The 26,832-nt window shown below is 37.8% G+C and overlaps 1 protein-coding gene across 1 annotated transcript in view; it reads right to left on the bottom strand.

Annotated features, from left to right (window-relative positions):
• The window catches only part of LOC115223143, a 142,835-nt gene that overhangs the window by 106,504 nt on the left and 9,499 nt on the right, over positions 1 to 26,832 (bottom strand). Inside the window, exons 8-24 of the mRNA XM_029793566.2 lie at positions 25,487 to 25,900; positions 24,452 to 24,528; positions 22,142 to 22,205; positions 21,203 to 21,409; positions 19,805 to 19,916; positions 18,991 to 19,099; positions 17,804 to 17,973; positions 15,283 to 15,395; positions 13,833 to 13,991; positions 12,290 to 12,479; positions 10,245 to 10,432; positions 9,146 to 9,328; positions 6,834 to 6,948; positions 6,089 to 6,396; positions 4,217 to 4,541; positions 3,018 to 3,250; positions 10 to 102 (exon numbers count right to left, since the gene is read on the bottom strand). Of these exons, the coding sequence (XP_029649426.2) occupies positions 10 to 102; positions 3,018 to 3,250; positions 4,217 to 4,541; positions 6,089 to 6,396; positions 6,834 to 6,948; positions 9,146 to 9,328; positions 10,245 to 10,432; positions 12,290 to 12,479; positions 13,833 to 13,991; positions 15,283 to 15,395; positions 17,804 to 17,973; positions 18,991 to 19,099; positions 19,805 to 19,916; positions 21,203 to 21,409; positions 22,142 to 22,205; positions 24,452 to 24,528; positions 25,487 to 25,900 (3,060 nt within the window). The remainder of the gene's footprint in view (positions 1 to 9; positions 103 to 3,017; positions 3,251 to 4,216; positions 4,542 to 6,088; positions 6,397 to 6,833; positions 6,949 to 9,145; positions 9,329 to 10,244; positions 10,433 to 12,289; positions 12,480 to 13,832; positions 13,992 to 15,282; positions 15,396 to 17,803; positions 17,974 to 18,990; positions 19,100 to 19,804; positions 19,917 to 21,202; positions 21,410 to 22,141; positions 22,206 to 24,451; positions 24,529 to 25,486; positions 25,901 to 26,832) is intronic.

Below are 26,832 nucleotides of genomic sequence, written 5' to 3'. Positions count from 1 at the left end.
TCTACTTACATAAATCTGTGGTACAATTGGTATACTGTCTATCCATTTACTGCCCGTCACATCACACATGTTAGACAGACATGTAGACACTTGACAAATTAACTGTAAAAAACAATTTATGATTAGGTTAACGACTTAATTACAAGTAGATTAGTGCAGATATTAGTTTGTGGTTAAAGTGTTTGCTTTGCAAGCTTGTGGTTTTGGGTTCATTCATGCTGCATGGAACTGTGAACAAGTGTCTTTTTGCTGTTCCCTTACATAAAGCAATGCCACATTATACAAGAACCATTCTGCTATTCTTTTACATGAAGCAATGTCATGTGCACGAAGCTGATAAATGGAAACTGTGTGTGTATGACCAGAGGATCTCAACCATTTTTTTTATCTCTGTACTCCTTTGATTACCATTTTATTCTGGTAGACCCCTATAGCCATTCATCATCATCATCATCATCATCATCGATTAGCGTCCGTTTTCCATGCTAGCATGGGTTGGACGGTTCAACTGGGGTCTGTGAAGCTGGAAGGCTTCATCAGGCCCAGTCAGATCTGGCAGTGTTTCTATGGCTGGATGCCCTTCCTAACGCCAACCACTCCGTGAGTGTAGTGGGTGCTTTTTACGAGCCATCTGCACAGGTGCCAGACAGAGCTGGCAAACGGCCACAAACGGATGGTGCTTTTTATGTTTAAAAACTAGTTTTATTAAAACTTCTTTCAAAATTCCTATTTTGTCGTTCACATTTTAACCTGTATACACTTGCGTCAGAAATTAATTAGCACTTCTCAAATTTCTACATTAAATAGGTTAAATCAATTAACCTTATGAGCTGTTCAAAACGTCTTACGCGATGAGAAAACTTAGTATGGTGTGATTTCGGTCCTTGCAAGGCGCTACCTATATCTATTAAACAAAGGAAGATTTGTCTGCATCCGCACTCCAAGTTGTTGCACTGCTATGTCAACATCATAAGGCTGTAGACTCTCAAACTGCTCTGCAAACAAAGTTACGTCATCGTTCTGCGCAACAGTGAACTCGCAACAAAGCAATAGTTCGAGATATGGCCACTAGGTGACAGCACATACCTTGAGTGAAGAGCAAATCAAGGGTGCTAATTAATTTCTGACGGTAGTGTAGGTTGAGCTACGTAAAATGTTAGGGGGAAACAAAACTAGCTGTTTCTTGTAATATATACCAACACAAACATCTGAAGCAAATTTTTTTCAGGTTCCTTTAAAATACTATTGCAGATCTCCAATTTATTCTTTTGTTGTGCAGACACCTAAAAATCTTATAGGGACCCTCGGGGGCCTTGTTGGAACCCAGTTGAGAACCACTGCTCACAACTGTCCGTTTGTGTCCTTCAACTTCCCTTTTGTGCTGACACACTTTACATGCTTTAGCATAAAACAATGGCAGCAGTGTCATTGTGTGTGGCTGTAGTGAAAACATGCCTGGCCATTGAACAGTTCACCAGGGGATACAGCAAAGACACAAATATTTTAATTGGAAAGAAGTAAGGTTTGCAACAGGAAAAGCATCCAGCCATAGAATACTGCATCAAAATATTGTGTCAAATCTATATCAGTATAGAAAAAAAAATGGGTGAGAAAATCACGACTTGATTAGAAATAGTTAAAAAGGGAGAATATTTAGGTATTACAGACACCTGGTGCTGATTTAAACAGGTGATGACTTAAAGTTGAATAACAAGAGAGAGAGAGAGAGAGAGAGAGAGAGAGAAGACAAAAGAAACCAGTGCCATGATCTGAATGGTAGCAACAGACTCAGCTAAAGTCATGTTAAGGCAAGGTTAAACCATGTAACAAATTCATTGTCCACCCTTTCTTCATGAACTGGGTATGGATGTTAACACAATCAAGAAAAATGATGAAGTTGAACAGAACATGTGATATTCATGAATGAAAATAGAGGGGTCACTGGGCAATCATTGATTATTCACTCTCCAGTCATAGATATTTGTATAGTTCTTTATTTCAACAAAGAATCTAATAGTAATGACATTATTCCCTAATTCAAGATCCACATCAGAACTTCACTCCACATTCCCAACTAAACTCCATCTTTAGAAGAAGAAGTGAAGCTGCACGGCCTTGTGGTTTGGGTGTTGCACTCACAGGGGCAAGATTATGGTTTCTCTTCCCAGACTGAGTGATGCGTTGTGTTCTTGAGCCAAAACACTTCATTACACTTTGTCCCAGTCCATTCTGATGTAAATGAATAATCCTGCAATGGACTGGCATCGCACCCAGGAGGGACGTTGTGATCTCGACCACTCATACACCATGGAGACTGGGCAACTCACTGCATGAGTCCCAGGACTTGAGGCATGACAGATTTGTTAATATGAGAGGTGAGACCAGTTTCAAATATTTACATTTACTTTACATTTCATCTTTAAACATAAGAGCTGAGAAAATACAATCCCTTTAACGATGTTTCTCAGATGCTTAAGCTTTTGAAAATTAGGCCAGTCTTAATTACTTTAAGTAAACTTGTGGTTGTCCTTGCATACAAGCATGTCCCCTGCATCCCTCTCCAGCTGAGAATTCCTAATCTTGCAGGCTGATGGGTGCTGATGCCCCATAAAAGCACCCAATATACTCTATAAAGTGAATGGCATTAGGAAGGGCATCCAGCCATAGAGACAATACCAAAATGGAGCACTGCCTTTAGTCAAGCAAATCGACCCCGGGACTTATTCTTTGTAAGCCCAGTACTTATTCTATCAGTCTCTTTTGCCGAACCGCTAAGTGACGGGGACATAAACACACACCAGCATTGGTTGTCAAGCAATGCTAGGGGGACAAACACAAACACGCACACACACACATACATATATATACATATATATACGACAGGCTTCTTTCAGTTTCTGTCTACCAAATCCACTCACAAAGCATTGGTCGGCTGTCCAACAGTCCAACCCATGCTAGGATCTAAAATGGATGTTACATGAAAATGATGATGATGATGATAAGATTAGTTTCCTTACCTTGCTGCCAAACTGGAACCGTGGAATCATGTCTTCAGGCAGTTGATGTTTGTTTACATTACTCTGAAGGCGTACTTCAATGATTTCCTTAGCATCGAGCTTCCACAGTAGGATATAACTGACATCATTTCTGTTCAGTGGTTTAAACTGACACAAAGCATTCAGGCTTTTGCTTTCTGTGTCATTATTATATTCAAAGCTGATCTCTGGTTTAGTTTCAAGTTCAGGTGCCGCTAAAAAAAAATATATTAACATTAAAACAATATTAATTGATTTCTAGGGCACAGAAAGTGTGTCTATAGCCAGCTGGAGGAGGTGTCCTCCTGGGGCTACAAACTACAGTAGCATCCACCCTTAGGGGTTAGCCATATTCAAATGGCAAATATACGTCCCGATGTGTTGCTGTTACTGTTTATAACTCGCTCTGAGATTTATCATTGTTTGATTACACTTTTTCAATATCAGTGTCAATCGATACTGGAAAAAGTATATGTATTTGTGAAGGGAACCTAATTCTCATCGACAACTGTCATTGTCACACACCGATGACGGGTCAATACCCTGAAACTCGAGTCCGTGTGTATCATAAGTTGAAGACGGGAAGGATGGCTTCCCTTCACAAATACTGATAGGGCACAGAAAGTGTGTCTATAGCCAGCTGGAGGAGGTGTCCTCCTGGGGCTACAAACTACAGTAGCATCCACCCTTAGGGGTTAGCCATATTTAATGGCAAATATACATCACGAAGTGTTGCTGCTACTGTTTATAACTCGCTCTGAGATTTACTATTGTTTGAAAACTTTTCATATTACATTGTATTCTTCCTTTATTTATAAAAGTAATTCTTTTTGCTTGGGCAGAACATCAATGTTTGAGAGTAAAAAGGTCTGTGTTGGCTTCAGTTATGAAGGGAATTAACATTTATTTATTAAAAAAAAAAAAGAGAGAGAAAAAGAGGAATCCAGAGAAAAAATAGAATAAAAGATAAGGTAGTAGCAGTGGTGGTGGTGGTGGTGTTTATTTGTTGTTTGCTATGGCTGTCGTTTGTTTGTTTGTTTGTTGATAGTCATTGTATATGCTAAGGTGCATCTATTAATAGAGGAAGGATTTTGTTTTAGATTTTCATTCGCAAAAATAGAACGTTTGTTGTCAGCTTCTTAATCTAAAATTTTCAAAAATGTTGCTGAAAGAATTCTTACCAGTATCCAAGTTTTGATATTCTCTCACTTGTTTTACAGCAGTAACAATTGTCCATGCTCCGCTTATGAAACGACCAAAAACTTTTTTCTCAAATGTTGTTCCAATGAATATGTGGGTGGAACTTGGAGCTGCCGTTTCTTGTTCAGTGAATTTCACTGTCTCAGCTGCCTTCGCACCATTGACGTAAATTGACAGACCAAATTGCTCGTTCCAAGAAAATCCCGCATAGAAAAATTTTTTCTCGTTTTTCACCGAAGTGAAGACTGTCCAGTGTTTTTTACCTTTGACAATGCTGACATAAAGTTTGTAATCAGAGTAGAAAATCTGTAAAAAGTAGAGGAAAGGGACCATAAAAATAGTGAATGTCAACAGGTTTTTATTAAAAATGTTGCACTAGTAACTCATCATAAATTGATTTATTTATAAAAAAAAAATAAAGAGAGAGATAGGCGTAAGAGTGGCTGTGTGGTAAGTAGGTTGCTTACCAACCATATGGTTCTGGGTTCAGTCCCACTGCGTGGCACCTTGGGCAAGTGTCTTCTACTATAGCCTCGGGCCGACCAAAGCCTTGTGAGTGGATTTGGTAGACGGAAACTGAAAGAAGCCCGTCGTATGTATGTATATGTATATGTGTGATTTGAGTGTCTGTGTTTGTCCCCCCAATATCACTTGACAACCGATGCTGGTGTATTTACATCCCTGTAACTTAGCGGTTCGGCAAAAGAGACCAATAGAATAAGTACTAGGCTTACAAAGAATAAGTCCTGGGGTCAATTTGCTCAACTAAACGCGGTGCTCCAGCATGGCCACAGTCAAATGACTGAAACAAGTAAAAGAGTAAAGACAGATCTGAACTGAAATTAATTTTCCCTTATACATTATTTTTATTTTCTGAATATTCCACTTTATTGATGATATTGCAGTTTCTTCCTTTTTTAGATTCTAAACACTTCTAAGGGGTACCTAGAAATGTCTAAAAACTTTGTCTACTGATTTGTAGGAACAATTTTGTATAATCAAAGATTTTCATGCCATTCTGTTTGATTTAGGAATATCTGCCATATTTAGATTTGGTGTACTGAACGGTCCACTGAGATATTTTCCCTCTCTGCCTTGTTGTTGATAATCATAATCAAAATCACAACATTCTATCTCATCCAAAACATACTGATCAATTCACAAGTCTGTCAATTTAGAAGCAAATGCTTTCTTGAGGAGATTTGATAAGTCTGAAACATGTTCATTGCTTTCAACCCTTTGCTTCAGGTTGAGATCCATTCCTGTGTGTGTGTGCATGCGTGTGAATGAATGTGTGTGTGTGTGTGTGTGTGTGTGTGTGTGTGTGTGCACGTGTGTATGCAAATATGTGTGTGTGTGGGGGGGGGGGTGTACATGTCTTTGTCCTCCATTGTGTTTGTTTGTTTATGTTCCTATAACTTAGCAGTTTGATAAAAGGGACCAATAGAATGAGTACGAAGCTTAAACAAAATAAGTGCTGGGGGTGGGTTGATGGTTGATTCCTTCTGCTAAAACACTTCAAATAAGAGCCCCAGCTTGGCCACAGTCCAATAACTGAAACAAGAAAGAGGTAAAAGGCAGTAATAATAAACAAAACTAACTGCCCCTGCCACACCTGCACAGGTAAACCATACTATACTTCTGAGCAGTAGGACATAGCATTTTTAGTGAAGTTTGAGGTTTGATTTGTATTGTTCATGGTTAGAGGGAGTTGTGGTGGTGGTGGTAGTGGGGGGGTGTAGACTGTGGTAATGTTTTCTTGGTATGTGAAACGACTGCTATGTGTGTAGTATAGCCAAGGAAAACAACATCAACAACAACAACAAAAAGAATGGGAAATATAATGCGTTTACCTTGACACCTTGTCCTAAGGCAGTTTCAGAACTTGTTGAGAGAATTGTAAAGCTTCTCTTCATATCAGTGATTTTCAAATCAAATGAAACTGATAGACCATACGGACACAGGCTGGGGTCTTGCAAACAAGTCGGGGTACTAGATAGCTGAAGATATTGTCCATCTTGCTTTAAGTTAATGTATTTGCCTTTCCTTGGTCCTTCGACCAAGCCAGGGTTGCCAAACACCGAAAAGTTAGCAGTTGTTGTGATCAAGAGGTTATTCTCAATTCGCAAGAAAATTAGAACAATTAGTTGCATTTGCCGGACTAGAAAGAAACAGGAAAAGAAAGAATGAAATAAACAAAAATATTTAATCACTGAATTCAATTAAATTTTACTCATTTAATTAACAGTAGGGAACATGCATGATCATGTGGCAATGAAGTTTACTCTTTAACCACATGGTTTCAAGTTCATTCTTACAGCTTGGCACCATGGCCAAGTGTCTTTCTAACAGAACCTTGGGTCAAATTCTGCCAAGGTTGACTTTGAATTTCATCCTTTCGGGGTTGATAAATTAAGTACCAGTGAAACACTGGGGTCGATATAATTGACTAGTCCCCACCCCACAAATTTGAGGCCTTGTGCCTCCTTTAGAAAGAATTATTATTGTAATCATTTTCACATATTATCTTGTAATATCAAAATGTCAGCTGTTCATCATACATACACTCAAAATTAATATATAAAAAATCAAACTAACCATCGAATGTTGACCATGCATTAGAGGAATTTGATGGTATACAAACTTCCATAAAATTTTTCACATTAAAGTAAAATTCTCCAAGGCAATTTCCATCAACCTTGCAAACATTACTCTGAAAAAAAAAAAAAATATATGACAAAAATTCAATTTTCGAGCTGGCAGAATCATTAGCACAATGGCCAAAATGCTTGGCAGTATTTCATTTGGCATTACATTCTGAGTTCAAATTCTGCTGAGGTTGGTTTTTGCCTTTCATACCTTTTGGGGTTGAGAAAATAAGTACTCGCAGAGCACTAGGTTCATTGGAATCGACTTGCCTTCTCCCCTAAAACTGCTGGCCTTGTACCAAAATTTGAAACCAATTATTTCTGGTTTATTGTGTCATCTTATCCCTGTTATTCTAAGTTGTTTCTGATTTAGACTCAAGGCTGCTCATTTTAAGAAGAAGGAGTTAACTGACACCATCAATCAACTCTGTACTTGACTGATACCCAGAAGGATAAAAGCAACACTAACTTTAGTGGGATTTGAACTCAGAATGTAAAGAGCTTAAAGAAAATGCTACAACTTAAAAATATTTCTGACACTGAGAGAAAGTTAAAGATTTGTATAAGAGAAATTTAATGAATTGCAACCAGTATATTACTTGTACTTATGACTGACAGTTGTTTTGCATCTGAAGCTCTGAACCCTGCCTTAGTGGTATTTGAATTCAATATCTGAGCTTTAAAATGGCAAACTAGCAGAGTAAATTGATGGAATGGAATACTTTACAGTGTAAGCTATATACTTTGAGTTCAAACTCTGCAGATGTCAATTTTTGCCATAGCTGATAAATATTAGTTCAGGGTGGTAGAGTAACAGAATTTTTAGAGCATTGGAAAAATAGGATTTTTGAGGTCTGAGTTCAAATTCTACCAAGTTGCTGATGGTCAGAGTGAATCATACAGTAATGGAAGCAGTCTGTTTTACATTCAATTAGCTGGCATGGAGAGGCAAGCCTTACAACCATGAGAGATAAATTGGCAATGTCATGCTGATAATCTATCCAGCTGTGGATCAACAAGAACAGAAAGGAAATTGAGTGATGGACTAATCTGTCACATAATTCAACAGTCACCTGGCATCTTGGGTGTCTTTAGCAGAGTCCACTGTCGCAAGCATTTGGGCCAAGTGTTGGGTTTCTGGTTTGCGAATAACTTTATCCCTCCCACTAGTCTCAAAGGCCCTATAAAATGTAACAAGCATTGTCCTTCCCTCCAGGCCAAACAACAATGAAAAATAATGTCTACAAAATTCATATCTTTCTTCATGAAACCATGGATGGTTTTATGCCTGCAGCAGATGTGTTTGGGCCAGACTTCATGAGTTTGTCTATTTGAATTAGAAGCTTGCCTTACTGCTATAAGGTCGCAGGTTCAATTCCATCATGTAACACCTTCTATAAAACCGTTGGAGCAACCAAAGTCTTATAGGTAATTTCATTCACTGAAACTGTGGAAGTTTCTCAGAGGAACTGTATCTATTCTTGGATGGGAGGCCTAATCTGTCCTTTAATTTAACACTGCCACCTGATCCTTGAATGTTTTTAGTGGAGTTTAGTCAGCTGCAAGTATTTGAATCATTTATTTCCCCCTTCATGCCACTAATCTGGCCCTCAAAATAGTCCTGAGTGTTGCTCTTCTGTTGGCTAAGTCATGCAAAAAAAAAACCCCAAAACAAAACAAAATGTCCCTATCAGATGGTGTGTTTAATCAATGAGATCTTTTCTAAGGGGTTTTAAAGGGGACAAATTGGTAAGGTTCTTTAAGCATTAGATTAAATAACCTGTAGGCTCATTGGATCCTAAGTTCAAATAGCACAGCAATCAACTTTGTTTTTCATTGTTTTGGAGTTGGTAAATAAAGAACCAGTCCAGGGATCAGCAGAATTGCCAGAGGGTTAGATGAGATGACTTATTTTAAAATGGTGTTGCATAAATGGAAGAAATCCTCCATAGAAATTATCATCATCACCATTTAACATCTGTTGTCCATGCTAGTATGGGTTGGATGGTGTGACTAAAGCTGGCAAGCTGGGGGCTTCACCATACTCCAGTCTGATTTGGCATGGTTTCTATGGCTGGATGCCCTTCCTAATGCCAATCCTTTTTACAAAGTATGCTGGTTGTTTTTACATGGCACCACATGGGTGTTTTTACATGGCACTGCATGGACTCTTTTACAAAAGTATTTCCAGCAGATAGAGCAACCTCGTAAGGGTTCCATTGTTAACAGAGAAAGTGAGAAGTTACTTCAGCAGATATTTACCTTCTGGGAACAGGAATTTTCTGTACATATTTGGCATGTTGAATCATACTTTGTAAAGACCACAGTTTCAGTACTCTTCAGAACTCCATTGTTGCTTATTGAAATCTCGTATCTACCTTCATTCTGTATGGGACATTGTACTTGTTCGCTTGTTATGTACAGGCCTTGAACTTGTGAATCAGTCTACAAAACAAAAGCACTCAATCAGAAATGATATATTCTCTTTTGAGAAAAGGACCTTCAAGAGTCCTGTGGGAGTTTTAAATCAATACAGTGACACAAACAGTACAATTTCTTCTATATGATATCTACAATAATATATAGCCATTTATTTATTTTTTCACAAATTAATCATAAATAGAAGAGGAGGACATGCATGTTGCTGAGTCTTGCTCATCATCAGTCCTAGGGCTAAATAACAGTGGTGTTATTCCCTTTACGAAACTGTCACATTAAGTTGACAGTATACAACCACTCTCTCTCTCTCTCTCTCTCTCTCTCTCTCTCTCTCTTCTCTCTCTCTCTCTCAGTCTCTCTCTCTCTCTCTCTATATATATATATATATATATATATATATATATACACAACGGGCTTCTTTCAGTTTCCGTCTACCAAATTCACTCACAAGGCTTTGGTCGACCTGAGGCTATAGTAGAAGACACTTGCCCAAGGTGCCACACAGTGGGACTGAACTCAGAACCATGTGGTTGGTAAGCAAGCCACTTACCACACAGCCACTCCTGTGCCTATATATATATGTGTGTGTGTGTGTGTGTATATATATATATAGCTCAAATTTACAGGAAATAAAAGACAAATACAGGTGTAGGAAAGCCTATGCTCTTTGACAGAAAGGATTTAAAACAAAAAAAAGGAGAGGTAATGAAAAAAAAACACAGAGAGAAAAACTGTGTAGAGTTCAGCGGTACAACATGGCAATATATATATAATTTAGAAAACAAGATTTTTAATAAGTCCTTCACAGTGAAAGTCATTACAAATCAAATATCGTTTGGAATTTTAAGGCCAATATGTTTAGATGGCAAAAATGAAAAATTTAAGAAATTAGGAAAAATTTAAGTCATTATGAAATACTTACATTTTGAATTTTCAAATGACAAGTTAAACTGGAACTGTCTAAGAAGTTCTCTCCAAAGACAATTGCTTTGTCACATTTATATATTTTTGTGTCACAAAATTTCTTTTTCAACTCAGATACTGTAGGTCCTTTGATTTTGCTTATAGAACAGTCAACACCCTCAAATTGGCCATCACATACACAGATACCTGAAGAATAAAAAATTTTGATTTCTTTACAGTTACTTTTAAGTCCTATACAAAAAATAATAAAGATGTTCGCTTTGCAACCACATGGTTTCCCAGTTTGTTCTCAACTTGGCTAGCTGCTTTCTGCCATAGACTTTAGCTGACCAAAGACAACTTAAGAGTGGAATTCAATTTCAGTAACCGTGTCTCTATGTTGTGCCTCCATGTTTATGTTGTCCTTGTGTTGTGCCACCCATGTTTATGCTGTGTCTATGTTGTGCCACCCATGTTTATGCTGTGTCTATGTTGTGCCACCCATGTTTATGCTGTGTCTATGTTGTGCCACCCATGTTTATGCTGTGTTTATGTTGTGCCACCCATGTTTATGCTGTGTCTATGTTGTGCCACCCATGTTTATGCTGTGTCTATGTGTGCCACCCATGTTTATTGCTGTGTCTATGTTGTGCCACCCATGTTTATGCTGTGTCTATGTTGTGCCACCCATGTTTATGCTGTGTCTATGTTGTGCCACCCATGTTTATGCTGTGTCTATGTTGTGCCACCCATGTTTATGCTGTGTCTATGTTGTGCCACCCATGTTTATGCTGTGTCTATGTTGTGCCACCCATGTTTATGCTGTGTTTATGTTGTGCCACCCATGTTTATGCTGTGTCTATGTTGTGCCACCCATGTTTATGCTGTGTCTATGTTGTGCCACCCATGTTTTGCTGTGTCTATGTTGTGCCACCCATGTTTATGCTGTGTCTATGTTGTGCCACCACCCATGTTTATGCTGTGTCTATTTGTGCCACCCATGTTTATGCTGTGTCTATGTTGTGCCACCCATGTTTTATGCTGTGTCTATGTGTTATTGTGCCAACCCATGTTTATGCTGTGTCTATGTTGTGCCACCCATGTTTATGCTGTGTCTATGTGTGTGCCACCCATGTTTATGCTGTGTTTATGTTGTGCCACCCATGTTTATGCTGTGTCTATGTTGTGCCACCCATGTTTATGCTGTGTCTATGTTTGCCACCCATGTTTATGCTGTGTTATGTTGTGCCACCCATGTTTATGCTGTATCTATGTTGTGCCACCCATGTTTATGCTGTGTCTATGTTGTGCCACCCATGTTTATGCTGTGTCTATGTTGTGCCACCCATGTTTATGCTGTGTCTATGTTGTGCCACCCATGTTTATGCTGTGTCTATGTTGTGCCACCCATGTTTATGCTGTGTCTATGTTGCTCCTCCATGTTTATGCAGTGTCCCTATGTCATGCCTCTATGTTTATGCTGTGTCTGTATGTTGTGCACCCATGTTTAGGCCATGTTTCTCTCTCTTTCCCACGCTCTGTTTATGTGAGGGTATCTTTATGTTGCCTCTTTATGTTGTGTCTGTTTGTGTTTATGGTGTGTCACTTTATGCTTGCTTTATGTATCTGTAAACAAAGATGTAAACAAGTCCAGACAAATTTGTTTATAGAGACAAACAGTCACCCATACACTCCATGCCTCCCTTCTTCGTGCCACTGATGTTATCCAAGAGAAAGGTAAAGGGCAATACAGCTTGGCACCAGTGATGTTGCAACTCATTTCTACAACCGAATGAACAGCAGTAACATGAAATAAAATGTCTTACTCAAGAACAACACACAGCCTGGTTGAGAAACTGAACTCACTACCTCATGACTGTGAGCCTGTTGCTCAAACCACTGAGCCATGCACCAAGAACTTGTGCTAAAATTGGTCAAATTGACAAAATTAATTCTATTAAAATTCTGAAATAAATTTTAGAAATGGTAAAATAGTTAAATACAGGTAATTAATGAATCCAATCATTAGATAATTAGAGGGAAGAGAAAGAATTAATGAATTACCTTCAACACATTTTCCTTGATCATTACATTCACTTGGACAAATATTGTCCTGAATTATTTCTGCTATGGATTTGTCAGTGCCATTTGAAGAATCGTTTTTCCACAGTTCAATATTGGTGTCTACTTCAATGAGGCATAACTGAAGATAATTCTGTAAAGCTTCATCAACCCACATAAAGTTGTCCATAATCTGGAATATAATATTTAGAGTAAAATAGGTTTGAAATACAAAACTACAACAACAAGCACTATCACTACAGCTGACTGTTTACAAACTTGAATGTGTAGGCATAAGCACATCTGCTTGTATGTGTGTGTGTGTATGTGTATGTGTGTGTGTGTGCATGTATGAACGTGTGTGTTTGTATATGTGTATATGTTAGTACACATATATGAATATAAATAGGTGCATATGTATGAATATAAATATATGTGCATCGCCTTATTGACACTTATGTCGGTGGCACATGAGCAAAACATTCGAGCGAGGTCGTTGCCAGTGCCGCTGTACTGACTACTGTACAGATGGCATGTAAAAAACACCATTTGAGCGTGGCTATTGCCAGTACTGCCTGACTGGCCCTTGTGCTGGTGGCACGTAAAAGCACCCACTTCACTCTCAGCATAGTCAGCGTTAGGAGGGTCATCCAGCTGTAGAAACTCTGCCAGATCAGATTGGAGCCTGGTGCAGCCATCTGGTTCGCCAGTCCTCAGTCAAATCGTCCAACCCATGCTAGCATGGAAAGTGGATGATAAATGATAAATGATGATGTGTGCTTGTATATATATCATCATCATCATCATTTAACATCCTTTTCCCATGGTGGCATGGGTTGGATAGTTCAACATGAACAAATGAGCCAGAGGGCTCCACCAGGTTCAATGCCTGCTTTAGCATTGTTTCTACAACTCGATGCCTTTACTAACAACCAACCACTTAACAGAGTGTAGTGGGTGCTTTTTACATGGCACCAACACTGGTGAGGACACAAAGTACCTGTAAGATAGACCTCTCAACTGAGCAGGGTATAGACTGGATGAATAAGAAACTATGACAGAGTGAGAGAGAGAGAGAGAGAGGAGTAAGTGACTTGCTGAAGAAGTGAATACAGGACCGGCCCACCTGAAAGTGATGTGTTTTCATATATACATGAACATGTAGTCACTGACATGCCTGTATATGTATGTTCATGGGTGTATGTACAGTCAAGGCCAAAAGTTTGGAACATTTTTTTAAAAATTAAAATTGTTATGCCCAAGTGCAATGTGATTCAAATATGTACAATGTAGAGATATACATACTTAATAACTGATCCAATGGTTCAATATCTATAAGAAAAAATTCTCAGACCCATGTTGCAAAACTTTTGACCAAGTAATACTATCTATAGCAAATTAAATATAGCTTTGTGCCTCTAATGTAAAAATTCTAATTTTCAGACCTAGGTTCCATGACTGTATGTATGAGAGCCTATCTGTGCCTGTGTGAATGTGCTTATTGGAATGTCATGAAATTATCTAAACAGAATTTATGCAACTTCACCTGTATATCAGTGACGCAGGAATCAACAGTTGTTACCAAATCAGAATTGGGAAGTACATCTAAGCAGGCCTTGGTAGAGGCCTTATTTTTTATGAAACCTTGGCATTTTTCGGTTGCAATCTTTTCAGTGATACCAGACTCAGTTGGCCACTTCAATTCCTATAGCAAGAAATAAAATAAAATAAAATAAAATAAAAATTATTGATGTGTTTTCCAGAAAAACCTTGATTATATTTTCCATAAAGAAAGAGATAATATAAGAAAAACAAAATTAAGTTATATGTTTTAATCATTATTGTTGCAATCTTAGCTTCCCAGTAAAATCTCTAGTCAATAGCATTCCACCTGTGACCATCATGTTTTGTTTTCTCCAGTTACTGCTTTGAGCTTCTTTCATTGAGGTCAGTGGAATTAGAACACTAAACATAAAGCTGAAAGAAATGCCACAAAGTATTTTGTCCAGCTTGCTAACAATTCTGCCTGCTTACTGCCTTAATAATAATAACGATGTGGAAATATACCACACAAGTGCAATGAACCTCTGCAGGATGTTTGGGAAGAGGTTCCAAAGCATGGCTCACATTGTCAGTGCTTGTGAAAGTCTTGTGCAGAAAGGGTACAAGTACAGGCATCACAAAGTAGACCCAAACCTCTCTAGCTACTATGCTGGAAGTATGGATATGAGGCAACGGGGGCATAGTACCAATAGACACCAGAAAAGGTAATGGACGAAAAGGGGAAGGCAAAAATCCTCTGGGATTTTGACTGCCAGACAGACAAGGTGTTAGAGCACCAAAGGCCAGATATAGTAGCCTTTGTGTCTTCCAAATCCACCCACAAGGCTTTGGTCAGCCCGAGGTTATAGTAGAGGACACTTGGGCAAGTGAAACCATGTAGTTGGGAAGCAAGCTTCTTATTTCTTTATTGCCTACAAGGGGCTAAACATACAGGGGACAAACAAGGACAGACAAAGGGATTAAATCGATTACTTTGACTCCAGTGTATAACTTGTATTTATTTAATCGACCCTGAAAGGATGAAAGGCTAAGTTGACCTAGGTGGAATTTGAACTCAGAACGTAGCAGCAGACGAAATACCTATTTCTTTATTACCCACAAGGGGCTAAACACAGAGGGGACAAACAAGGACAGACAAAGGGATTAAGTAGATTACTTTGACCCCAGTGCATAACTGGTACTTATTTAATCGACCCCGAAAGGATGAAAGGCTAAGTCGATCTCAGTGGAATTTGAACTCAGAACGTAGCGGCAGACGAAATACCACTAAGCATTTCGCATGGCGTGCTAACATTTCTGCCAGCTCGCCACCTCTTGCCAAACTGCCATGCCTGCACTTACATATGTCTTGATATAAAATGAGAAAATAAAGGCAGGTATATAAAAAAAAAAACGAAAAACATCTAAGTAAAAATATCAAATATTCTACTTACTTGTGGAATGAATGTGGCATTGAATTCAAAATTGGTGGTCACATTTCCTGTAATGCATTTCTTGGGTGGACTTTCCATCATTGTTTCCATGACAACTTCTGTTACATCTTTCACTACAGAATAACGATTAAAAAGGGAATGTATTCGTAAGTAATTAATTAAAATTATATCACAATCATCATCAACATCATCACCATTGTTTACCATTATTACAATGACTACAAACATTACCATTGTCATCATTATTATTATAATTATTAATATCATTGTCATTCAAATTTTGGCACAAGGCCAGAAATTTTGGGGGAGGGAGTAAATCGATTTCATTGACCCAGGACCTCAACTCATACCTATTTTATTGACCCTGGAAGGATGAAAAGCGAAGTTGATCTCAGAGGAATTTGAACTCAGGCTGCAAAGACAGATGGAATGCCACTAAGTATTTTACCTGGTGTGCTAACAATTGCGATCTCACTTAGATGAACTTTGTCTTTCATCTTTTCAGGGTTGATGAAATAAGTACCTGTCAAGTACTGGGGTCGATTGAATAAACTAACCCCTCCCCACAAAACTTCAGGCTTTCTGCCTATAGGGTGGCAAGTGGGCAGAAACGTTAGCATGCTGGGCGAAATGTTTAGCAATATTTCGTCTGCCGTTACGTTCTGAGCTCAAATTCCGCCGAGGTTGACTTTGTCTTTCATCCTTTCAGAGTCAATAAATTAAGTACCAGTTATGCACTGGGGTCGAAGTAATCGACTTAATACCTTTGTCTGTCCTTGTGTGTCCCCTCTATGTATAGCCCCTTGTGGGCAATAAAGAAATAAGAAACACTAGCATGCCAGGTGAAATGCTTAGTGGCATTTCATCTCTCTTTACATTCTGAGTCCAAATTCTGCTGAGGTCGATTTTGCCTTTCATTTTGTTGGGGGTCAATAAATTAAGTACCAATTGTGTATTGGGGGTCGATCTAATTGACTGGGCCCCTCTCCAAAAATTTTGGGCCTTGTGCCTAGTGTAGAAAAGTATATTTAGAAAGGATTATTATTATTAGAAAGTAAGCTGGCAGAAATGTTAGCACACCAAATGAAATGCTAAGCGGAATTTGGTCTGTCTTACATTCTGAACTCAAATTCCACCAAGGTCAGCTTTGCCTTTCATCCTTTCAGAGTCAGTAAAATAAGTACTAGTCGAACACTGGAGTCAATGTAATCGACTCATCCCCCCTCCCAAAATTGTTGCCCTTGTGGAAAAATTTGGAATCGTTATTATTATTATTATTATTATTATTATTATTATTATTATTATTACAAACAAAAAAGAAATTATTTAATGGTTTGGCAGAAAGTTGAGTGTATTTGACAAAAGTGCAAGTGGCATTTGTGTTCTGGTTGACTGTGGTCCCCAGATCACATGCACCAACTCTGAAGGTCTATGAACTATATTGCAAACTTTAAGGGACTGCAGCATAAAATGTATAACTACTCAATTAATATAATTATTCAGTTCCAAATGACTTTCAATTGGAATATGAAACCAGGAAAAGAAATTTATTGTTGGTTAATGAAACCAGTTTATTGAGTAGACAGACCTTTCCACGGCCTCCCATACATGGGAAAGTTAATTTAATTAAAAGGGGTATTAAACTACAAGGCTCAGTAATGGGGATAAGCCAGAATTTTTAGATAAGGCAAACATGTTTCTTTGAAGTTCTTATACCTGTTTTTGACAACTAGGTGAACTGTAGCATACAGAATCTCATGTCCTGTTCCAAAAATTGTTTTTTAGCCAAAACTTTTGGAGCAAGACCAATGTTTCCAAGAAGGATTAAACTATTCAATTGAACAGACCTCAGTATTTGATTGGTTGTGGAGGCGCAATGTCCCAGTGGTTAGGGCAGCGGACTCGCGGTTGTAAGATCGCGGTTTCGATTCCCAGACCGGGCGTTGTGAGTGTTTATTGAGCAAAAACACCTAAAGCTCCACGAGGCTCCGGCAGGGGATGGTGGTGATCCCTGCTGTACTCTTTCACCACAACTTTCTCTCACCCTTTCTTCCTGTTTCTGTTGTACCTGTATTTCAAAGGGCCGGCCTTGTCACTCTCTGTGTCACGCTGAATATCCCCAAGAACTACGTTAAGGGTACACGTGTCTGTGGAGTGCTCAGCCACTTACACGTTAATTTCATGAGCAGGCTCTTCTGTTGGTTGGATCAACCGGAATCCTCGTCGTCGTAACCGACGGAGTGCTTCCACTTGATTGGTACATTGGTTTATTGACATTGGAAGGATGAAAGTCAAAGTTAATCACAGCAATATTTGAACTCAGAATGTAAAGAGCTGGAACAAATACCACAAGACAATTTGTCCTATGCTTTAATGATTTTGCCAATCCTGCAGCAAGATGCAGCCAAATTCCTGTTTTATGTTTCAATGGACCTTCATATCATGAGTTCATCAATCAATACCCAGAAAAGCTTTTGATGTTTCAATAAATAAATACTTTTAAAATATTAATTGGAATTACCTTTTGATCCTTTTTTGTTGTTTTTGCTGCGGAGTTTGTCACATGTTTGAAGATTCAAATTTGCTAAGCATGATGATTTCTCTTTCTTGCAGTCACAGAAAACTGGATGCTTCATTTCATCGTCATCGATTCCACAGAAACCATTATAGAGAGTATCCTTTGCTGAAACTCTGAAGATAAACAAAAGAAAGACAAAAGCTAATTAATCAATCAATTGATTGATTAACGATTGGGCTAAAGATCAATTTGATTTGGACTAATTTAAAGTTTGTGACTCAACAAACTTTTGAGCCAAACAACATTGAATACTTCAGCACCACTTCACTGAGGGCAAAGTAAGCATTGGAAAAAACAACATTGCAGATTTTACTATATTTACTATATTAAGCATGGCTGTGTGGTAAGAAGCCTGCTTCTTAGTTACATTGTTATGGGTTCAGTCCCACTATGTGGCACCTTGGGCAAGTGTCTTCTTGTGAGTGTATTTGGTAGATGGAAACTGGAAAAAGCTCATTATATATATATATATATATATTTTGAAAAATTATAACATATAATGGCGGGACACGCGTTCTTGTCTCTGAATTATAAGTTAGTTATTGAGGCCGGTTACTGATGAGAAATTCGCCTTGCAATAATATTGTTTTGCTAAATTACCTATTAAAGGATGGCAAAAATAATATTGTTTGCTAAAGAAATTTCAAAACCCTAATAAATAACAAACTCAGTTCAAACAGAAAACGATCTTCATCAATTTCTACAATGAATATTCACTTGTTCAATCCACTGAACTACTTCCTGCTCACTGAAGCAATTCATAAGCGGCTGAGTATTCCTCCGACACATAATCCTCAAGCAGAATCAATCTGATGCAGTCTGTGACAAGACTAGACTTTAGAATTTCTTCTACGATCTGTCTAACTGCTTGGTTTCACTCCTGAAGCTTGGGTTGACCCAGAGCTATAGTAAAAGACCCATGACCAAGTGGCAATATGCTGAGATCAAACCCTGGACCGTATGAATATGAAGCAAATTTCTTTATGCTTTTACTATGCTGCATCTACTGACTCTGACGAAAAAAAAATAGATTCACTTGTTAGAAATCTCAGCTTTCTTCATCAGTTACCATTGTTATTAGTAAAGGAAACTTAACAGTCAAATAAAGCATATTAAAAGTTTTTAATTACCGCCAGCTTTCGGAGAATTTATTTGGTTGTTTTGACTTGATTGAGAGAACTTTAGAGTCAGGTGTTACATAGTCATTATCTTTAATGCCGTCGAAGTTTCCACACAATCCTGCCATACAGAATGGAAATAGGGAATAAAATAAAAGAATATATTGTACATGTTAATTTGAAAAACAACAATAATTTTTGAAATCTATGCCAAAATAGACATTGGAGCACAATACAGTCCTTCAACTCATTGGATTCTGTCAAACCATCTGACCAATGCAAGTATAGAACATGGACATTAAAGGATGATGATGATGATGATGATAATGAATTAATTGCTATGATTTTCAGCAAATAATGCTATGTTTTCAAGGTGAAATCAATAATAATATTAGCTTATGCTAAAATTATCATACTGTTAAATGAAATCAACCCTTCGTCTGCCCAAAGCATTTTCATATGTTTGTCCTAAATGTCCATGTTTATTTTCAAACTTTTCTGTTTCATACATTTTGAGTAATATAAAGTTTTCCTTTCATAAGTCTCAAGTTATTTTAGAGCAGTGATTCTCATTTGGGGCCCATAAGGCCACTGAGTGTCCATGTTAGATTTTTAAGGGTTCGTGCAACAAAATAGTTCGCTAACAAAATTCCGTGCTGTCAGTGAACAGGTCGCGGTCTCAAAACGATGAAAATATTTTGACAAATTAAAATTTAAATGTCGAAGTGAATCTAACGGTTTTTGTGTGTTTCTTAAATGGCTTATAAACACCTTCCATGCTGCAATAAGAATAAGGGAAACATATGAGTAAAAGTACTACACTTACCTTCAGTGTTTTTGTAATCAATAGGTGAGGCTTGTACCCAGACATTAATGTAGTTAGATCTGCCAGATTTACTTTTTTCGACAATCACAGAAGTACCAATAGGTAAAACAACCTACTCATCAAAAACGGCAAAAAAAAAAAAAAAAAAAGCGGGGTTTATTTTCACAAATTTGCTCAGACTTGGGATTAGAAACTTTGCTCCACAATTTTATTGAAAGTGGGTTCAATCATACAGCTTAGTGGCACATGGTTTACAGTGTGCTTCGTTAGGCTATGCCATGCTTTATGAGACTCTGTAATCAACGCTATTCTTTTATGCTTTTATATGTTTCAGCCCTAAGGCTGTGGCCAGTTAAAAAATATTCCTATACCTCTAATGGGAAGAATTTATATATATATATATACTAGCAGCATAGCCCGGCGTTGCCCGGGTATGTAAGAGCCCCTAGTAGGCAACGACTAATCCCAATCTAGTCCTTTCCCTCTAGGGAATGAAGGCGCATGTGTAGGTTGCAATGTCTTCTCTTCACTCGAATACTTCTGTGTATACGATGTTCCTAGCTGTCCCTTTGGGCGATAAAAAGGTCGAGTTGTGTCCCCTAGACAGAAAATGTGTTGCATATAAAAAGCTTAGATTCTCGACCCCATGTCGAAATCATTATCGATTTTTTTCAGAACTGGGGAAACTTTTCAAAATTTTTGCTGCGTTAGTTTTGAATTATGACATTGGGCTATGTGTGTGTCAAGTTTCATCAGAATCGGTTGAAAGCCGTGGTCAGGGTGAGGGTACAACCTGACAGACACACAGACACACAGACAGACAAACTGCCGTTTATATATAGAAAGATAAAATACAGTGATTTTATCCCTAATCTAGTGGTTTGAACTTTAGCTGTTCCTTCTAGTGTAAGGGAGTCCTATAATGGATACCTCTTAATGTGTTTTAGATATACACTGTATTTTGTATGAATAATATACAGTCTATTGACTAATTTTTCTTTATGCTATGCCACTGGTAGTAAGAATTTCTAAAATCTTCATTATCCTGATATTATTAATTATATACATATATACATATGAATATATATATATATATATATATATATACACTACCTGACCCAGTAATTTCCAGAAATGTAGGGCCTTCTAGGGACCCTAGCCATCCAATTATAGATTTTTATCAAACTTCAATGAGCTTAATAAGAAACTGGATGTTGGTTTAAAATGTATAAAAACTTTCATCAGGATTCATTAACGGATGTAGACTGCAAATTCACACAAACATCCAAACACACTGCCATTTATATATATATATATATATATATACACATACATACACACACACATGCACATATAGTGAGACAGTGACAGAAAGGGAAATTCTTTGTGTAACCATACCTTAAATTTCTTCCCACCATTAAGACGGTAAATCTTGGTTCCTGGTGTAAGTTCTCCATTCTGGAAGAGTGTAATGGTCAGAGTCGTTTTCTTAATTTTCATTGAAGATCCACACCTGTCAATCAGTATGACATCATCACCTGATCTCACTGCAATGGCACAGTTACAGGAGGCACGACCATTACAGCTTCTGTAGAACGCATGTACCTATAAGCGCGTAACAGATGAAAAAAAGCATTCAGCAATTGAACAGTTAATAAACAGACAGACTGACAGACAGACAGGTACAAAGAACGAGTTGCTTTTCAGTTTCAATTCTACAAGAAGACAACAACTAGTTTCTCTGGTATAGAGAATAGATCACCGATGCCTCGGTGATGTGTGCAGCGGCTCTTAATTTACATGCGTAACTTAGTCCAGTTTTCTCATGCAAGACATTTCTTACCCACTTTTATTATGCTTTACTATTTGTGTGGTAAGTAGCTTGCATATCAACCACATGGTTCTGGGTTCAGTCCCACTGCGTGGCACCTTGGGCAAGTGTCTTCTACTATAGCCTCGGGCTGACCAAAGCCTTGTGAGTGGATTTGGTAGACAGAAAGCAATATTGGTGGGACAAACACAGACACACAAACATATACACACACACGTACATATATATATATATATATATATATATATATATATATATATATATATACACACATATATACGACAGGCTTCTTTCAGTTTCCATCTACCAAATCCACTCACAAGGCTTTGGTCAGCCTGAGGCTATAGTAGAAGACACTAGCCCAAGGTGCCATGCAGTGGGACTGAACCTAGAACCATGTGGTTCGTATGCAAGCTACTTACCACACAGCCACTCCTACACCTATAGATAATATTCACCAAATATTTTTAAAGAGTGAAATAAATCAACATTAAGAATAAACTTACGGCATATGGTAAACGCTTGTGGCGATAGAGAACAAATTCACCATGTTTGAAGTTGTCGTAGCGTCTGGAAAATTATATGAATAATCTTTCAGTAAAAGCAAAATAAATACCTGTAGCATTCAATGAAAATAAAAAACAAAAACAACACCACATTCTTTGAATTTATTTTAGACTGAAATTATTTTCATTTTAATTAATATGTCATGAACTGTAATTTGCTGAAAATTTCTAAAAATAATGAAATAGTACTATACATGATTACCTGTAACTGAAATGTTTAGAACTTATTAAGTAAACAATGAAAAAAAATTGATATTAAATTCCATGTTACTTTTCATTGAATTTCAGTTTCAGATTTCTTATCCTGCTTTGAATTATGATGAAATGATTACCTCCTTTGTAATAGCTGTGACTCTCAGGTGGTGGGGATATGGCTTTCAAAGGTTAGTTTTCTGAACACCCTAGTCAAATATTGCCATTCTTTACAGCTATCATTTTAACAGGTTGCCATGCATGTCATTATTCAGTTTTAGTTCAAGATTTCTTGCCAATAGAGAAAGTGTTGGTTCCTAACTTAGATCCATTGGAATTTCAACATCAATGGTGTTTGTTTGTTTGTTTGTTTGTTTGTTTGTTTGTTTGTATGTTTGTATGTATGTGTGTGTATGTATGTATGTATGTATGTATGTATGGTAAATTGTGATATGGCTATTGTTCACAACAGAACATGTGCAACGCTTGAAAAGTTGTGCCTTCAAGTTGGAGGATTGATATGGCATGTCAAAAGAATTTATACTGTGGCACCTGTTCCCTCTGCCAGCCAGCACAGTTGTGCATTATGCAATAGAATGTGCAAATCTTTGGCTGGACTTAAGAGTCATAGAATGGCCTCACACTGCATCGTCAATTACTCATTTCAGTGATTCTTTCTAGCAATGACTTTGCTCGTATATGAGAAAGCAGCTATTGTGTATGTATATATGTAAGTATGCATGCAGATTTGTATGTTTCCTTTTATGCATGTATCCTCATGCATATAGTTGCATATCTAGACATGCTCATGTATGTATATATGTATGTATGTATGTATGTATGTATGTATGTATGTATGTATGTATGTACGTATGTATGTATGTATGTATGTAGGGAGAGTTCACGAAAAAAACAAAAGATGAAGACAGTGGTGTAGAAAACAAAAACAGATGTATTAGTATAACGATCAGGAATTGAAAAAGTCTTTAACGTTTCGAGCCTATGCTCTTCCACAGAAAGGAACACAGAAAGAAACAAGGATAGAAAAAAATGTATGTAGTGGCTACCGATCTATGTATGTAGGGTGTACTAAGTAGGGCATAAAAATGAGACAATTTGTCATTCTGCTGTATAGTATGTGCTTAATTTTAATTTTGTTAACATTCTTTGAGAGATATCATCACCCTCATCATGGTAGATTCTGGTCTAAGACAGTAACTGAAGAGGCATCATTCTGTGCTCATGGTTCAAGCTGCCAACTTCTCTGGTTTAGAGATCACCAGTTGGACACCGACAGACTTTCATGTTCCATGTTTGGAACAAGCTTCAAGCCTCTGGTAGATACATATAACTTACTGCCCAGAGAAAAGCATTCTTAGGGGACAAATATTGAGAGAATTACTGAGCAGATCCAGGAAATTCTAAATGACAATCCCTGCTAGTAAATGAGGGCCTCTACCAATGAAAGGACTCTGCTGTCAGGTGTGTGCATGGATGGATGGATGGGGGATGGGGAGATGGACAGATGGGTGAATGGATGAGTGGACGTTATTTCTTTGAAATTTAAGCCTTTTTCTTTGTAAAATTCAAACTGCCCACCAACAAAAAAGCAAAATTCTTCTGTCTAAGTCAAAACTGTTTTTGTGGTTAGTGGTTATCCAAATTGATTGATGTGAACATGTGTGCAAGTGTGTGTGTGTGTGTGTGTGTGTGCAAGTGTGTGTGTGTGTGTGGTGTGTGTGTGTGTGTGCCTAGATGTGAGCATGCTGATAAACTTTCACTTATGTAGTGTATGTGTATGTCACATTAGTACATAAGTATGTATACTTCAGAGCAATGTCTGTGTATATATTTGCACACACACACACACACATATATATATATATATATATATAATAGTAATATGCAATTCCAAACAGTAGTGTGTGCCACTGGTAGTAACCAATCGTGGTGGCCTGGTGGAGATTACTCCAACAGGTCGCCAGGCTTCAAAAAAACAAAAAAAACAGTTAATGCTTTATGAAATATATTTGAAACAATCACAAGAAGATATTTTACTTATTATCAAATGTGGTCATGTGAGGATCGTTGATTGATTTACAAATACTGCTCTTGTCACGGTCGATGATTTCCAACTGGAAAGAGATAAAGAAATAGAGAAAAGAAAATAAGATAAAATGTTGTAGTCTGAACATTATAATTTCTTAGAGACAAATAGGGAAACATGCATAAAACCAGTTTCAGGTTCCAGGTGTTTATTTATGGGTTTCTGATTCTGGCTCAGATACTCAAGTGTTGCATTTCATAAAGAGTAAGGGCCTCCTTCAGTTATGAATGACCATGGGATTGCACCTAGAAAGTTACCCTCCGATGCACAAGTCCGGACAAGGCTGTTTATGGAAGACTAGCAGTCACTCATGCATACCAGCCTCCTCTCTACGTGCCACCGATGTTACCCGAGGGGAAGACAAAGGCTGATACAGTTTGGCACCAGTGACATCACAACTCATTTCTACAGCTGAGTGAACTGGACCAACATGGAGAACAATGAAAAATGAAATGCTTTGTCCAAGGACACAAATTCACCACTTGGTCCTTCCAGTCACGAGTCCAACACTTAACTGTGAATCTAAAATCAGAAATTCTTTCCTTCCTGCAGCAAAGTTATTTACTGATTTTTTTTTTGTTTTGTTTTGTTTTTTTAATTATATTTCATGGATAGAGATAACCAGTTAGCAAAAAGCATTGTTAGTGAAATTTTGTAGATAGAAACTGTTTGGGACCTCTTTGGAAAGATTGTTCTTATTCTTAAGTACTGTATTTCATCTGACACTAAGTAAAACATTAGCATTAAGCACTGGACCGGCCCCTGGATGTCTTTAGTGGCATCACTCCCAGTTTCAAACTTCCAGACCCAGTAACTTCTTCCTTTCCTCCACAAGTCATGGAGGCCCTGAAAGAGATCATGTGTAAAGCCTTTCCTTTTTGAAACTAAACCACTGAGCACAAAAACAATAAAATAAAATAGAATCTCTTCCTTATACTAATTACAGATAATAAAAGCAAACAAACAGAAACAAATGCCAAGCTTACATCTACAGAGCCAAGCACTTTCTCCATCTCCACTGTTCCATTAAACACAACTTGACCTGAAAGTATAACAGTTCTTTTCTGAGTTTTATCTCGTAACCCATCTAAGGTTGCCATGATAGGGATCTTCAACACTTTGTTCCAGTTAATGTCTGTGATTGTATACATGCAACCTTCATACTTTCCCTCGGAGTGAAACTGTGCACCAAACACTGCTTGTGGAATACTTTCAGCTCCACACTGAAATTCTTTGTAGCTTGCCAGCCAAGTTCTAATCTGCACAGTGCATTGAGAGGTGTTGGTGTTGTTGTTGATGGCGGTGGTGGTGTTACATAATAGATATGGTGGTAAGTTGGACTGAACAGATATAAATCCAGATGGGTCACCTTCAATTACTTTCACATTACTCTCTTTAATCTGTAACAGAAGAAATAGAAATAAGAATAAACAATACACACCTACACACACGCCATGATTTAATGTCTGGCGTCCATGCTGGCATCAATAAAATGGTTTGACAGTATCAAATGCATTAAAGGACCACATCATAATCAAATATCTGCTACATGGTTCCTCTGACTGGATGCCCTTCTTTATGCCAACCTCCTAACAGGGTGCATTGGGTGGTTCTTTTTTCTATGTCACAAGCTCTAGTTAAGATCAACTCATAACTTGTAAGGCTCAGAGCTTAAAATAGTCCCTATAAGTGAGTGAATATAGAAGAGAGAGTTGGGCCTGATTTTAAGTGAAATGGTAGGGAACAGGAGAGAGAGGAAAGAAAGAGTATTAGAGGAGAAGAACATCACCATCTTTCAGAGATGCTCTTCCACTTTTGAAGCACCCATGCCACTTGAAACATTGTGTGTAGCCCCTTCCTTCATCACTGGAAGCTTACTGAAGCATACTCAATGTCCCTGTAGGAGACTTCTGAAGTTTAATGCAAAATTCCACATTGGCTCTTTGTTTCAGTTTCCTGTCCATGACGAAGATCACAGACTACAGCATACACGGGATTACAAAAGACACAAATTTCACAGCTTGCCAAGTAAAAAAAATGATGTCACTTGGTACACTGCCTCATGAAGGTCACTGCTAGCGATCATTGCACATGCAATCATGTGCTGCTGTCTGTTGCCATTTGCTGGTGTACTACAGAAGTAGTCAGGGAACTTTTCAATACCACCTCATACATGCAGTTGCAGTCTCCCCAGTTATTGTATTTTCTTTGCTAATGATATACCTGCAGAATGTGCAGTGAAACTTCAGATATTGCCTTTGGTTAACAAATCCATTTCCTAGTCATACAATGGGTAGGTAGAAATTGCGTGGAAGCTTGTTGCATGAAGTTT

Source organism: Octopus sinensis, linkage group LG22 (genome assembly GCF_006345805.1).
Source record: "Octopus sinensis linkage group LG22, ASM634580v1, whole genome shotgun sequence".
Lineage (NCBI taxonomy): Eukaryota > Metazoa > Mollusca > Cephalopoda > Octopoda > Octopodidae > Octopus > Octopus sinensis.
Note: the sequence above shows the minus strand (reverse complement) of the source record. Positions and strands in the feature narration are given on the sequence as shown.